This window comes from Malurus melanocephalus, unplaced genomic scaffold (genome assembly GCF_030028575.1).
Source record: "Malurus melanocephalus ecotype Western Australia unplaced genomic scaffold, MMel_1.1 scaffold_470, whole genome shotgun sequence".
In the NCBI taxonomy this organism is placed as follows: Eukaryota; Metazoa; Chordata; class Aves; order Passeriformes; family Maluridae; genus Malurus; species Malurus melanocephalus.
Genome location: NW_026623702.1, coordinates 79,055 through 95,280, shown reverse-complemented (window position 1 = coordinate 95,280; position 16,226 = coordinate 79,055). Strand labels below are relative to the sequence as shown.

General features: G+C 40.4%; 1 protein-coding gene across 1 annotated transcript; it reads left to right on the top strand.

Moving 5' to 3' along the window:
• Positions 1–338: 338 nt before the first annotated feature.
• On the top strand, positions 339–14,861 carry UBE2L3 (ubiquitin conjugating enzyme E2 L3). The gene is made up of 4 exons (XM_057380754.1): positions 339–460; positions 8,121–8,216; positions 11,282–11,468; positions 14,502–14,861. Exons 1-4 carry the CDS (start codon positions 419–421, stop codon positions 14,654–14,656), a joined length of 480 nt encoding a protein of 159 aa, XP_057236737.1. The 5' UTR covers positions 339–418; the 3' UTR covers positions 14,657–14,861.
• The last annotated feature ends 1,365 nt before the right edge of the window (positions 14,862–16,226 follow it).

Below are 16,226 nucleotides of genomic sequence, written 5' to 3'. Positions count from 1 at the left end.
GGGCCGCGCCGCCCCCCCCTCGCCGCCGCTCCCCGCTCCGACAGCGCTCCGCGGGCCCGGCTGCCGCCCGGGGCTAAGGGRAGGCGCTGGGCGGGCGCCGCGGGCCGCGCCGACCCCCTCCCTCGGGGGGCTCCAGGGTGACTAAGCAAAGAGGAAGGGACGGGGGGAAGGAAACGCCGCCGCCCGGGGCCGGGGCATCCCCGGGGCGGCGAGAGGGCTCGGCGGCCCTGCCGGGGGAGGGCTCGGCGGGGAAGCGCCCTCTCCTCCCTCCCTCCCTGCGGGGGRTGGTTCGCCGCTCCCCCGCGCTCGCCCCGGTGAGGAACCGTCCCCAGACGCCCAGGGATGAAATAATTTCGTTTTCGTTGTTTCGGAGAGTAATCTCTTCCTTGTATGAGTAAGAGGTTTATCACACAGAAACATGGACCTGGGTTCAGAAGTTTCTTCATTCGCTGCGGACGTGGTAATGTTTTTGTCTTCACTCTTATTTGTTCTGAACCGTGGATGATACTGGGAAATGGAAACTCGGCCCCAGTTGGGATTTAACCAAGAACGCGTGTAGCTAATGCTAAAATATCACTCGGGATTATGTTTCTCGTTATTTTCCTTGAGAAGGAAGATGCTTCTTGAAAGGAAAATAGTAGCCATTGCCCCCAAAGCACACACATTTATTTTATGTGCTGTATATAATTGCCAATTAACATCACAAACTGTAAGCAGTGAGGTTTGCCTAGGACACGCATACGTAGTGACATAAAATTTATTCATCTGTAAAATGCTATGGGAGTACCCAACAGGATTTGCATGCCAAGTGCCTGTGAGGAAATCAATGAACTTTACAGGCCAGTCCTGGGAAATGAAGGGGAAAGACCCTGTAAGTGTGGAGTGATTGTTTCATCCTTGTTAGAAAACCTGCCCTTGTGGGGAGCAGAGTAACCCTGCACTGGGATTTGGCAGATATTTGGATGATTCTGTTAAATGTAATCCTTTAATACTAGTTTTAGAGCTGGCTTCAACGATGTGGACTCCCAGTAGGGCTGGGATTTCACCAGGAGGTGTTCATGGCATGTCCTGAAGTTGCATTTCCTTAATKATGCAGATGCATAAATAACCATTATAACTTGATTATTTTGGAAGAAACCAGTAGCTCAGCATTGCTTCTATAAGGCTTATTTTGTTGTTTATTTCCATGGAGCATTTAAAAATTAAATAGATACATTGCCTGCAGTGTCATTCATATATATTAAAAATCACTAGGCATAAACCTTTAATTGTCCTTAAGGATCCTGGTGAGATGGTATTCATTCTTTACTTCATTTTTGATAGCTGCTATATTTGTCAGGGCTTTAGTATCATAATCAATATGTCTGTTGCTTTGTAGTCAAATAAGGTTCCCCTTAGTTTCAAATATAAAATTAAATGGTTGCTTATTATTTTTGTAAGGCAGCTTTTCTGCCTGTTCTGAAAAAAAATACATTAATCGTTCAAAAGCACATCACTACTACTCTGTTAGGAACAGTATTTATTTTCAATTTTTTTTTTAATTTTAAAATAGAAAATAAATCTGAAAGGCAAGAAAAATTGTCCTTTTTATTTTCAGTGCCTCTTGCTTTTCAACCCCCTCTCGCCATTTTCACTGTACTTCTGAAACTAATATTAGTTAGTGCTTCAGTCTTTTACTACAGTGTAATAAAAAGGAGTTTTGATAATGTGACCTTATTTTCTAGAAAACTGGTGTGGYAGTTTTTTCTCAGAGGGAGTGCTGTGGGAAGAAGGAGACATTGATAACTTACCTCTTGTATTTTCACTTTTGTTTTTATTGCCTGATATCTGTGTGTTGTTCACGTTGTGTGTGGTTTTTGTGCAGTTCAAGAGCTGTGAGATGCTCTGTCACACAACTTGCAGAGGCTGTTAGAAAGGCAGCTCCCTTCCTGCTCRGGGGAGTCGAGTCAGCCCAAATGGCTCTGGTTTTGCCATTCATCTCTGTAGGAACAAAGTAGAGCTCTCGTAGGGATGATGTCATCGGGATTGCTGCAGCATGATGTTGTGAAGGTCCAGACTCGAATGTGTATCACCTAATATCACTGTTAATGTCCCAAATTCACAATTTCAGTCTTYTAAATCAAAGTCTATCACTGCTGARGTTTTGCAATTGGGATGAGTCTTTGGGGTGTCTTTGTCAGGGTCTTGGAATGATGAGTGATTATAACTAAAGGAAATAGGGTTTTTCAGTGTATYACTCAATTACCTTTAAAATAATTTAGGATCAGCATTAACTGTCTTTTTTTGAGCTAAATATCAGGTTTGTCTTTGATGAATGAGACTAAACCTTAAACCTTTATAGATAGTTATATAAAATTAAGCAATTGCTGTTTCCTTAAGGTCTTGCCAACATTTTGAAGTACTGCATTTTTTTTTTCTGGACTCAAGTCATGCATCATAGTTATTCACATTAATCACCATGGCTCAAAGAGGCTGGATGTAGTACATCCATAATAACACACTGTCTGCCTGTAGAAAACTGAGTCGTTTCCACTGTCCAGGTGGAAATGGATGCCCTTTTCTAACTGGGGAAGCCATTTGCATTTACAGTTGACAAACCTCTGTGTGGAAGAAGCATTACAAATTGTACTTGGACTGTTCAATTTTAAACATGAATTCAAGTTACAAAGAGAACAAGACTGACTTGTTATCTGAGGGTGTGTTYGAGCAAATCAGATTCCTTAGGCCAAAGACCTTTTTTATGGCCTCTTTTTGCCAAGCTTTATCCCATCAAATAGTGCCATCTAACTACAGTCTTCTCCACTGAATCACAGCAGCTCCATGGAGGTGTGCCCTTCCAGGAGCACACCTAGCTTAGCAAAAATGTGAAATAAACATGGCTAATGACTCATATTCCAGTGATATCTGAGGTGGAGTTTTGAGCCACCATTACACCTCTWCAGAGAGCCCCAGCTGTATTTAGGAAAGGATCTAAGACTTCTCTTTTAAAGGAGGTACTCAACTTCATGGCCCTTTCTGATAGAAATTGTCTCCAGACATGTATGATGGGGAACATGGATCTCCTGGAGACACGCCAGAGATTTCAAGGAACGGCTTTGCTCAGTTGCCACCTGCAATGTAAAACAAGCCATTCTCCCTGCTGGATCCGTAACAAAATGCTGTGTGGAGGGGTGGTGGGGAGTTGCAGAGGGAAAGCTGTTGTGGTGCTGGATACCCACAGCACTTGCAGGTGTAGTCTCGAGGGGTGCTGAGCTGCACCTCCCACAGGGYGTTTGGGTGCTGTTGGAGAAGGCTGTGCTGCTCCAGATGTGGAGCTGTGCCCTTCCTTGGTCACTGCCTGGGATGGAGCTCAGGTGTCTGTAAGATCCATGCTTTGGTTTCCTGGTTTTTAAATGTTCAAAAGTATCTTCAGTGTTAGAAATTGAAAATGGATTGAAAAAGTAAATAGCACTTCACATATGAAGKGAGATACATAGACAATTATTTTAATTTTATTGTTTTTACTCTGCTTCCATAGTTGCATAGTCAAACATTTATGCAACTGTTGAAGTCTGTGATAAAACACAAACATGGGACCACACCCAGATAGGTGACCTGCAATCTCCAGGATGCTGTGGTCCTGTAAACACCATAGTGCTCCCATATTGAAGGRGTTTTAAACAACTCTGTTGCTTGAAAAATAATTCTAAATTGATGAAAACTTCAGTTCTTAGTAACAAGGGAAATACGGTTTTGAGCAACGTATGATTGTCCTTAGGCAGAARTGAGGATATTGATTCCTTTTCCCTTTTTGAAACTGAGAAAGAATTGACAAAAGGATTTTTAATCAAATGAAAATACTTTGCCAAAAAGTAGAATTTTTCAGACAATAAGACATGAGTATACAGAGTTGTAACGTTGCAGAGGAAGCTTACTGGTGTTTCTTGTAAGAACTAAATTCTATTTGAGTTTTTGGTTAGATTTGTGATAGATGGTTTTTTTGTGTGGTAAAATCAGATTGTAAGGTGTTGTAATATTTCTCCATACTGTAAATTAAGAAAGTGAAACTGGCCTGTTCCTGATCAGTGTTTTGTAGCCTGTTTGACTTACAGGCATTTTTAGAGAATGTATTCATAAGCATGTTAATGAAAGTTGTAATAATGCTTTGAAGTTATTTCGGTAGACTTCTGTTTTTGTTTGTGAATTTAATGGCATTGTGGGTTTGATGCAGAACTCACTAAAGTCAGTATGAGCTCTTACACTTACACTTACTCCCATATTCCAGGACTGCACTCTTACAAGTATTTGCCTTTTCTGCATTTTCCTATCTGGCTTGGATTTTTAGAGAAGTTCCAGAACTTGAAAGACGCACAGACAAAACAATTGCAGGCTTTTTGAAAGACTTACCTGCCTTTTAAGCTGATGCTGCATTTCTCTCTGGTTTCACACATTTAGTTTTTTGATATGAGCAGCACAAATGATTACACAGTATTGAAAGGTACAATTTTAAACCTTTAATGATTATATATGAGAAGCAGTATGTATTTGTATAACTGCCCTCAGCCTTATATACTTGATGATCAGGCATCACCTCTGAAACAATGTGTTCTCCATTTCATGTGCTGTGTATAACACTTCCTGTGAACATTTCCAAATTACAAACATCATCTCAAGAGAGCCTTGTGAAGTAAGACATTTCAGTTTTTCTAGTGGGGAAACCGATGCAGCAAGGTCACATGCAAGGTTGATAACAGAGTGGGGAATGAAGACTGATTGAAATTCTTACTGCAGTCATCTAACCTTTAGTTACGTTCCTCCTGTGCTCCTTTAATTATGTTACTTGACAAAATTAAGGGGTGGAGGACAAGAAAAGGAAATAATCTATTTACTGTCTGCCTAGACTAGTAAGTATTACTTTGAAATAAATAGCYGGACTGTATCATTTTACCTCATAAAGTAGGTTTTGTCCCTTTGGAGTTGCTCAAGCCTATGTTAGATGTATTGTTAGCTCTTACTCTGTGCTGCTTGAAAGTATTTAGTAGCTCATTCACTTTTTTAACAGTACTTTTACACTGCAGTTGTGTCTGCCTCCATAGCCCTGAGGCAGTTAGATCTTTGTTATGGGTTTTGGCTGTTGCCAGAAGAAAAAGCCAAAACAACCTCCCCTCACACCCTTAATTTGTGAATGGTGAAGTTCTTACCACTCCTGAACGCACGACTTGGGTAGTGTTACATTGCAGTGGTGGGGACAGTAGTGGGAGAAAAGCTGTTTGTAAAGAACTCCACCACGGAGTTGATTCATTTGGAGTGATACATGAAGTCTGAAACACTTCTAGTATGGGAAAAGTAATTTTCTAGTATAAATTGCAGTCTGCCTAAGCCCATAGTTCAGGTGCATGCCTGGCTAAGGTGGCTTGATTGTCCCTGACCTCTGCAGTGCTGCCTGCTTATGAGGCATGGAACTGCCAGCTTTATCCCTGGCTGTCTCTCACTCAGCTGTCAGCTCCTCCCGCAGGAGAAGGGCAGGGTACAGSCCTGACACACTCCAGGAATTTACCACGGCTTTGGTTTTGGAATTGGTTTCCTGCAAAGGCCTCACATGGCAGTTAAAGAGGAAGATGGCCGGAATAATTTTTGTCTAGTTTTTTAGTGCCTCTGGACTGTTTAATTCCCTCTCTTACRTGGGGAACAACCTGTATATTCATTTTCAACTTTTTCATTGATTGCACACAAAGTTTTACAATTTTATAATGATCTCTGCACAGGATTCATACATTTCCTAATTCAGCATCCAGTTTTTWAACCTGAATCTAGCTAYGAAATGTAGGTGTTTAATTTTCCAGAAGTATGAAGCCACGCTTTTCTAATRTGTTTTATTAGCTTAATAACATACCTGAATTACAGAGTCATAGTCCTCCCTTTTTTTGCATCTGGACAATTGTTCTCTGGGCCAGCAGTAGTGTAATGCTGTGGTCTGAACCTGGGACAAAAGTTCCTGTATGGAAGCTGCAATCCCACTGGGCATAGTGGGGGATATTTCTGTCATGTACATGTTTTTAATATAGGAACTAGAARATAGTCTAAACCCATTTTCCTTGCCTTGTTTTAGAATGAAGGCACTTGTGATGATGCACGTTTATTCATGCTTAAATACCKACTGCATGATTAGCTTATTTTGTTCCCAATGTTTGATGTGTTACATTTAGTGTGGAATTGAATTTATCCCTTTTACATGCTGTTGAGCAGTGGTTTGCTGGGACTTCATAGTTCTGTATGTGATGGGAGTGAGCAGCTAAACTCAGTTCAGAGCAAGTTATTCCCTTGACCCTGTCAGGGCAGAGTCAGCCTGGGATCCATCCGGCTCTCCCTAAGCTGCTGCTTTGTGCAGGAGCACTCARAGTAAGGCACTGTGGGGATTTGCACTTTGAGTGATGGTAAAGCACCTCTTAAAGCTGCAATCATAAAGGTTATTTTCTTTTGAATATTTTGGTTTGCTCTCTATCCCCATAAGTATGCTTCACAGGATTATTTTGGGGGGGTTTATGTTTTCCTGCTTTAAAGAAATAGGATAATCCTCTTAGCGCTTTAAAAAAAAMCCCAAACTGTCTGTGACATTGCATAAAATCGAGCAGCAGTGGAATTTGGGGATTATTGCATGGATGTAGACTAAATAGTCAGTGTCATGAAGATTGTGTTAGGCATCTATTTGGTATCCAAGACTCCAAGGTTAAACTCTGTGTTCAGAGTATGCTCTTGCTTTAGGAGGTGCAGTGGGTACAATGTAAGTGTTCATTTTCTGGTATGTGGCTCTCATGATCTTTGTTTCATGTGTGTTTGGAATTCTTGTTTTCCCTTTGGGTTCAAATTTTATCATGATGCCGAATTTATGCAGGAGGTTACTGCRGGTATTAAATCTGCCAGTCAAATGCAGAAAGGTTTGATCCAAGCTGAACATAGAGCTATTTTGGAAAACAAACCAAAACATGGACAGTACAGCACTTGTAGCAGGAAAACTGATTTTTTTTTGGTTTTCAGTGTATAATGCCTTTGCTTGTAATTGGTGGGTTTATCATAATTATATCCAGCCTAATTTTGCACCCAGTGCAGAACTGAGCCCTGTCAGAGCACACCAGAGCTGCTGTATAAGCAACATTTTTCCTAACCTATGCAGCCACCAGGCATGTGCTGCACTTTTGAAAGCACTGGCAAACTTTTATGTTTTGCTGTGGATGACTTTTGAATTTGTATTCAGTTAAATTCTCTTTAAAGTTAACATGGCAGAGTTCAGCAGCAAAGGACTGTAAYTGTTGTGGGGGAAATAGAAGTGAAACCTTGAGGTGTTTCTTTGTAGGTCTTATGAAATACTCCCGGAAACAGTCCCTACACTAAGGCCTGTATGTCATTTTAAATGTAAAAATGCTGAAATACTTGTTTTGGTGATACCTGGTTCGCTAAGTGCTTAAAAATAGTTTGGCTGGTGCAGAAAGATAACCTTGCTCAARACTGACACAGCTTTAAAGAGAGGAATCTTAATGTATACTGGGAGCTTTGAGGTGCTAAACAGAGYGAAAGTTGAATCTTTTCAAGTTATTGGTCTAAACAAGGCTTGTTTGGCTTAGATTGGTATTTTTCTGGGTTTGGATCAATTTAAGCTGGTCATGCAGGAATTTGTTCATTTTCAGTTGAAATAATTGACCTGTTAAGTGATTTTATCCCTGTTTAAAACTGTTATGAAATAGTTCTTCCAAATCACTGTTCTCCTTCAGACAAGTGCTAAGATGCATTTTATTTCTTCACCTCATAGTATTATTAGTAGTCCGTGACCAAAGGCACTGATTTACATTTGAGATAGAAAAACATTTTTAAATGTACTTTTTAAATACTTCTGCTTCATTGTGTCTATAAGGATGTTAATAGCAAGACATTTTTGTGTTTTCCTCACATACTGAAAAATAAGGGTCTCAGAGATATCTTGTCTCAGAGAATTTTACTTTTTACAGGTGCAGAGTTTTATTTTTCATTTATGTGGGTTGCCACCACTATTTAAAGAAACCCACATTGATATTTAAGCATTTTGAAAAATAAATGTGAGCATCTTGCTTAATGCAGTCATTAACTTACCACTTTGCTTTATTTTTCAGGAGCTTGAAGAAATCCGCAAATGTGGAATGAAAAACTTCCGTAATATCCAGGTTGATGAAGCTAATTTATTGACCTGGCAAGGGCTTATTGTTCCTGTGAGTATAGACTACTCCTTATGAGCTTTAAAATAAAATGAGGATCATTTGTATGTCATAAATCCATTGCTCAGTAGGGCTGCTGGTGACCATGAAATAATTCGTTATTGTAGGCCCATGGCTGGAGCTCAGAGGTTGCCCTGGSCTACTGGGAGGGGTGTTGGAAGGGGGAAGCAAGGGAAGTTTGGTTTACATTAAGCTTAAAGTACAAAATCTACATGACTTTGGAAAAAGGAAGGAAATATGGAATATTTCTTATATGATTTTTTTTTTCATTTACTAGATTTATTACTATGCTAAAGTTGATTGGGAAAATTTCAATGCAAGGAGAAGGTTTGAATTTTCAAAAGTGAGCTCTTTCAAAGGAAGTACTATCTTTATTTAGGCATCAGTTAATGCCAGAATAAACCTATTTCACTTAWTTTTTTRMAAGYACTRCAGTMTTCTAAGAGAATRTTTAATTGAAATAGATAGSCATTTTATTAGTCAAATAGAGAGGTATTTGTTACTAAGGGGCAAGTAGGAAATGTGGTGTGTTGGTTTCTTGGTTGAAAGTCACTGGGATTTTCACCTCCTGTGGCCCCTAGCAGTGGGCAGTGGCTCCCTTGGTTCTAAGAGCTATTTTTAGTTTGCAGCAATAGGGGATGAGCCACTGGGGCTGCAGTTGTGGTTTTCTGTGGGTGCTACCAGAAAKCCTCCCAAGCAGTGTGTGTTGCATGAGCAGTTTTATTGTATGAGTAAGACTTTGAGCCATCTCTGTAGCAGTGCCTTGCCTTGTTAGTCAGAGGCTGTTCTGAGTTCACAGCACAGGCTGAGGTAATGGCTGGGCCTTTGCACTTTGAATGCTGTGGAATACATTAAATTTACTGTTTACTTCTGTGCCTGCCAGTGATTCCTCCGAGTGGCTGACGCTACTCTTGCAAACAAAGCAGGCGGGATCTGACACTGAAATCTGACAGAGCTGAGGAGCAACCTGCTTTAATCAGCCACTCTGCTCTTTGTGGCTCGTGTGTAACAGTTTAGCTCTTTGATAATGCTTTGAAGCTGTGTAAGGTTGGTAAATATGACTAATAAAACAAAATACAAAAATACTTGTCTATTCCTGTTAAGATTAGGAATGTGTGGTGTACAGCAGCTATTTTTAACAGTTTCTGCTCACCAGAGGATGAGCCTGGTGTTTGTTTTGCAAAGCTTTGCAGCATCACAAGTGTTCAAATGTTGATGCAGTGAGCTATGCCCCAGACCTGCCTTTTGATTTGTAATATGCCCCAGTACAGGGGAAATGGCCTCAAATTCACTGCTGGTATAGTTAAGGGGGAATTTTGTAATGAAATTATGCTTTCTATAGTAATTTAAAATGTATTGTTTGTGTTCAAAGAGTAGTCTTAGTTTTTATTGTGAGTATATGCTGTGGATGTTTTAGTGTTACTGTCTCTTTAGCTATTTTGTGTCCTGGGGGTGGCCAAGGTACACTGTTTATTTGATTTCAACATCAAAACAAGACTATCTAGTCCAGTCTCTTTGTTCTCACAAGAGAGTACATTGGTGTACCATGAATCTCATTTCACTTAATCAAAACTGCTGTCTATGGACAAACTTTTGCAGAGCAAAACCACTCCAGTTGAATGCAACCTGTGCTTCRGAATTTAAAATACTATTTCTCTTGTCAATGTCAAAACAAATACTACAAATAGCTGGAAATCAATTGCTTGAATACTCTACTTACATCTTTGACTCAGTGTATTGCTGAGGTACAGTGAAGAAAATGGATGTTTTTAAGGCAGGTCACTTCCCGTGTCAGTTCACTGAACATCCTCACAAATTACAGCATGTGATGGATGCAAGAACAATTGAGCTGTGGGGAAAGAGGACAGTGACTGCCTAAGTTGTCAGCACTACCACAAATGATTACTTAAACTTCCAAAGCTTTTKGGGTTGCTCGAGTAAAAAATTATTTTAAAGCTGCTGCAGTTGCCTCTCCCTCTGATTGCACGAAATGTGCTGTATTTCTTACAGACACATAACCARATTATCCACATGGATAAGCCTAAAATTAAATGTTTTCTGTTGACTAATATTTTAATAGAATGCTCCCCATCCCAAATATTGGTAAATCCTGAAGTGGGATTGATTGCAGGGGATGGTCTGGATGCTAATGAAGGATGTGTGTGATTATACTTTACACCAACTGGAAACTCTCATCCTTTCATTCTTGTTCCCAGAGTGTTTGGAAAGGCTTCATCCCATAGTTACTGTTTTCAGTGCAGAATGGTGTTTTCATAGGCTTTAAATGTAGCRATGGTTTATTTTTGTTCTGCCTCCTCTTCTGTGCAGTATCTGAAGCAGTATCAATAGTCTAACAGGTTTTCTAAGTGAAATTCTGRGCATTGTTTTTTCTGTTTCATGAAGAACTGCTTTGCTCACTTCACAGTTCTCTCATCCTGCTCCTTCAAAAYTGATCTGATAAGAGTGGGTGCTAAAACTGCATACAAATTCAGAATGTTCTCATCAGCAAACACAGTGAATATCTATCTTTAGTACCAATGAATGCTCAGCAAATTTTTGTGTAGTCAGCACAAAAACGTGCTCGGAACGTTTAGGGAGATCTGACAAATCAAATAGCTTTGCTGTTCATGCCACCATGTTGTGAGACACACARAATAACTGTGCTCAGAAACCCCTTTCCCTTGTCAGGCCTCCTGTTTGTGTATTGGAAAGGGTTTACTGTGTTTTTGGAAACATAAAGCTGGGAATGAAACTAGACAGGGCCTTGAGTTGGAAGTAAATGGAGTTGGATGCTTCCTTATCAATAGAAGTGTCAGCCAGGTGTAGGACAATGGCAACCTGCTTTTTCCAGGGTGGATGCAAATGTGCAGGTTGTATTGCCTCTCCCCAAATAGGTTTTGAGGTTTTCTGACACATAGACCTGGCAGAAGTGTTGGTAGAAAGTGCCTTTCACAGAGGTCATTCAAGAGATGAAAGAAATCCAAATCTGTACCATGCTTTTTTTCACTTGTGTCCATTACCATGTGCCACATTCTTGACATTCTGCCTTCTTATTGCAGGACAATCCTCCATATGATAAAGGAGCCTTCAGAATTGAAATCAACTTCCCAGCAGAATATCCATTCAAACCTCCTAAGATTACATTTAAAACAAAGATCTATCACCCTAACATCGATGAAAAGGGGCAGGTTTGTCTGCCAGTAATTAGTGCTGAAAACTGGAAGCCAGCAACCAAAACTGACCAAGGTAGGACTCTGTGGAGAAGGAACTGGGTATTGAGAAACTTCACAGTGTATTTGAATTTAAAGCTAATAGTTTTTCAGCTTGTCAGCTGCTCAGTGCTCTGAGGTTATGTTCATTGTGAGGTTTGTGTCATGCATCACGTGTGGTGAGCAGAGTACAARTCTTGTGGAATCTCATTTTGTTACTGGAATGTGAGGTGCTGGCACTGGAGTGGCATTTCCACCTCCRGGAAACCACAAAACTCTTCATGACTGAGGAGTTTATGAAGGAAGTATCCTGAGCATACTTTGAAATTTTGCTGGTACTTTGTGTGGGGGTTATTCTGTATTTCTTTTTAAAATATGACTTCAGAATCCAGAGGTGTTCAGTAAATTCCTGGATGYTTGAAAGAAAGTGTCCAAAACCTCAAAGCTTTGTATATTTTATAATCTGCCATGTGGTTAAGTGATTTGAACATATGGTTTGAAATACCAAGGGAGTCATAAACAAAATCTGAAATCATAACACAGATTAAGTTGTAGTTCTTAAAAGATCATTGCTGTCRGGCTTATTGTGTAGAGTGTCTTTGGATGAGAATTTAAATATTGTAAGGAAAAGTTTCATCAGGTTCTGTGGCAGTCTTGAGTGTGATATAAGTWGGGGTTTTTTTCTGTTGTTGTTGCTTTCATTAGTTGTTGGGTGAGAATTTTGTGTTTTCTGGCACGTAATGATTAGTTGGATATTTAGCTTTTATTCTTATAGAAACCAAACATCCTTGCAAAAAATGCTAATTTTTTAAGAGTATTAATTCAAATGAGTGGCAGTTTAGGCAGTGCTAGAACTTCAGTGACACTGAAGTATCTTGCTCCATAGGAGAAAGTATTTCTCTATTCCAGGCTCTTCAAGGTAGTTTTCACATGATCTGTGTTCCTGATAGGCAACAATGCTGTACTTAGGATTTCATTTTCCTGTGTACTTCTGCATGCTAATAAAAGYACTTCCAGTTGTGTGATCTTGCCCAAAGACAAAACAGGCAAATTCTTGTAGTTGTTTCAGAAGAGATGAAGCAGCTCAATATTGGGAAAACTGAGGTGGCAGCAAAAAGAACCTGTGAAATAGGACGGCCAAGATCTTAGATTTGTTGTAGATTTATCCCTGGTTGTACAGGACAAAGATTCTYGGGAGAGAGGAGATGGAAACAATGTGTGGAAGGTTTCTGTTAACACCTGAGCAGCTCTCTTGGCCCTGTCAGCCTTTTCTGTTTAACTAAAGGAATTACATGTCTCTACCCAGCTTGAAAATCAAGTTGTCGTTAGTTGGAACTACTGAAGCAATTGCTTATGTGGAGTAAATAGTCAGTATCTCTCTGAGAGAGGGAATTTCCCTTTTATTTGAAAGAGTGAATAAAAGCTGTGCTAAAATCAGAATTTGGAACCAATCCTGGGTATCAAAATATTGCAAATCTCTCATGATCTTTTCTGTTGTGGTCTTTCATTTGTCTTAACKCTTTCAAGAAGTTGTTTTAGTGTCGACATCTTTTTTTACTAAATGGTTGTATGAACCTGTGACAGTGCTACTGCAGCCCTGCTTAAATATCTCTTCCTTTTTCTTCAGATTTCTTCTGCACTGAAAAATCACTCTGAGCTTTTCTCAATGAAACAATGTGACACTATTAGTAGAGCATCAAAGTGATGGGTTTTGTTCGTGCAGATGTGAAGAAAGTGAAGAGATTAGGTTCATCATAAATCATTAATTTACCTTCCACATCCTGAATGTGCATCTTACTGCTGTACTTTTTATTAATTTATGCTTAATATTGAAAACAACTATTATGGCAGGATAGTTTTCAAATKCTGTTGATATTGAGGCAGCTCCTGTTCTGACAGGCCTGGTTTTTTTTGGTTGTTACTGTTATTAAGGTTATTGAACACATTTTCTCTGTAGTGTTTTTGCATGCTTTGCTCAGTGAGAGGGGATTGTCACTGAGTGTTTCTGCTGGTTTCATAAGCAGTCAGCAATGTGGTGGCAGTTGTTGTAAGGCCAGCACTGGTGAGTTACTGTGGAGGAAGCTGTTATCAATTCTACATTCCTTAGATGGTTTGTTGCAGTTTGAACTTGGATTTGTGGTAAGAAATGTTCCTGTTTAGCAGTTTAGAGACAGACGTCAGATTTGAGTGTGGMTTTTGAGTATTTGTTTGGAGGTTTGTTCATGTGGAAAGGACTGAAATCAATGCCCCAAAAGAAGCCACTCTGGTGTTGCAGCATCTGCTGGAGTGATCAGCATTGTAAGAACTTGCATTCCTGCCCAGGAGCACAGACACCTTTGGAGGGCCGGGCAGGGGGACCCTGATCCTTGTGAACTTCCAATGCCTGTGAGGATGTGTGTTGGGAAAATGGAGCAGTAAATGTCACTCTGGTATGTGAGGTTTGATGTGTAAATGTCAGGTGCAGTTCCCCTTTCCTGGGGAAGTGACAGGGACATTGGTGACACTGCTGTGAGCACCTTGCCACTCTCACCCCTTTGTTTGCCCAGTGCATCTCTACTGGTGGCTGCCTTGGGCTCTTGAGACTAAAACCTGCTGTTCATGAAAGTAAGAATCAGAGGGAAATAAAGCTGSAAAAAAGGGTTTCCAGAAGAGGCTCAGTCACAGCTTGCATCAGTGTGACAGGTGTTGGGAAATGCTTCATGGTGCAAATTCCATCTTTACCCAATCCCTTTAGAACTTGTCTGGGAACTTCGATTCTTTCTCAGCCATAGGAAAGGATTTTAGATGGGATGCCAGTTACATGGGAAATCATTTGTAGTGCACTTTGGTCTCTATTCATGTTGATTTTGTTTACAAATACGATTTTCTGGTGTTCATTCATGGTCATTGAACTAAATCTTGGCATATCGCTGCAGCTTACTCACGCCCTGCGCTTGAAAAGGACTGAGATTTATGGGGATGTATTTAAATGCAGTTAAAGCTCTTTTCTTACAGGGGAATTTTGCTTGCATTTTGATTTTGAAAAATTAACCATCATAGTGTCTGACGGTATTTATACTTCTTTTGACAGTAATCCAGTCCCTCATAGCACTGGTGAATGATCCACAGCCCGAGCACCCTCTCCGGGCTGACCTAGCTGAAGAATACTCTAAGGACCGTAAAAAATTCTGTAAGAACGCTGAAGAGTTTACAAAGAAATATGGTGAAAAGCGACCAGTGGACTAAAATCTGGCACAAGTGCTGTCAGCAACCTATGATAGAAGATCGGAGCAGTGCATTTGAGACACCCCGTAAAGCAGGACTCTATGGAAAATTGACAAGTGCCACCTTTCGGTGTGAACTTGTGGCTGTTACTAACTTTCTACAGTTTTCTTAATCAAAAGTGGGCTAGGTAACCTGTAAAGAAAGGATTAAAATTTAAGATGTTCTAGTTCTGCTTTCTTTGTTTAAAAATCACTGCTTCAATATACTTTAAAGTATGCTGTTTTCTTTTTCTTGTCAGAATTTATCAAAAATATCTTAGACTTATATTCTGCCCTTAAATTGAAAAGGTTGTGGCTGTCATTTCTTATTTTTCCTTGCAGTTCCCACTATCTTGAGTTCATTCTTTGAATTTTATTCCCCTTCTCAAAGTGATGTCTTAGGAAAAATATCCCAGTTCTGGCAGAAAATGATTGAGTGTTTGGCAGTTTCGTTTACTTTTCTTTCTAAATGTTGCACTGTGCTTTGTGGGACTTGTTGCAAGTTCCCCTGAACTTCAGTTTGTAACATAATAAACAAAACCCAACCCCACAAAACCAATCAGAAATAATGTCTGGGTCTGATGTAAATCTGGCCAATGTCTATTAAACGGGGCAACCCAAGTWTTTGTGTGCGTCATTGAATTAGAATATGGCTTATGTTCTGCTTTTGGAAAATTTTGGAAAAACCTGTAGCAAACAAGTAGTAGAATGTGATTGCAAACTTYCTTCACTTCTATCTTTAATACCTATGCAGAGTAGCGGGAAATGTGCACAGAACAACATTGCAACTAGTCCAGGAGAGTTCCAGAAATTGGGGACCAAGAGGTACCAAAGTACAAAGTGTCTTTTGAGTTTAAAATCATTCTTTTGGAAATGTTAATTTTGAATTCAAGAACTAAACCTGACAGCACCACTGTCCCCTGTGAACGTTTTCCCTCAGAATGCGTAAGGAATATCMGTGTTTGTGGGACGGCCCTGGAGCCGCTCCAGCCCCGGCGCTGCTGTGAGGCCAGGCCTGAGCAATGTGTGCCAGAGTGCTGGTGCTGCTGTGTTCACACCCGGCCAGGTGGTTCAGTGAGTGCTCAGTGTCAGCCCCGGGGCCCTCCTGCGCATGCTGAAGGAAAGGAGCCCTTTCTGTTCACAACTGAGCCTCCTTTGCCGTGTCTCTGCTGCTTCCGCTGCCTTTCCTCCCTGGCCCTGAGTGTGATCGTAGCTCCACAGTCAAACTGCCACACAGTCAACCTGCTGTCTCCCCTTCTCCAGCTGGGGTCTGCTACTGAGTGAATGGATTATTTCCAGAAATCCATCGGTATCTGGGAGCACATATCATTTTGATGTGCAGGAAGCTGAGTTAAAAAGCCCCTGACACCTGGGTGGTTGCCTGAACTCCTAAATTCAGTTTTAATACAGCCTCTGCCTTTGCAACCTTTCAAAACTAGTGTGTCAAGCAGTAGGTCTTTCTTGGTTTTAATGTCTTGTGTATTTGCTATTTCCTCATTCATCCCTCTCCTCTGGCTTTCATTTCTGATTTAGTGTAAACAATGACAGCCCAG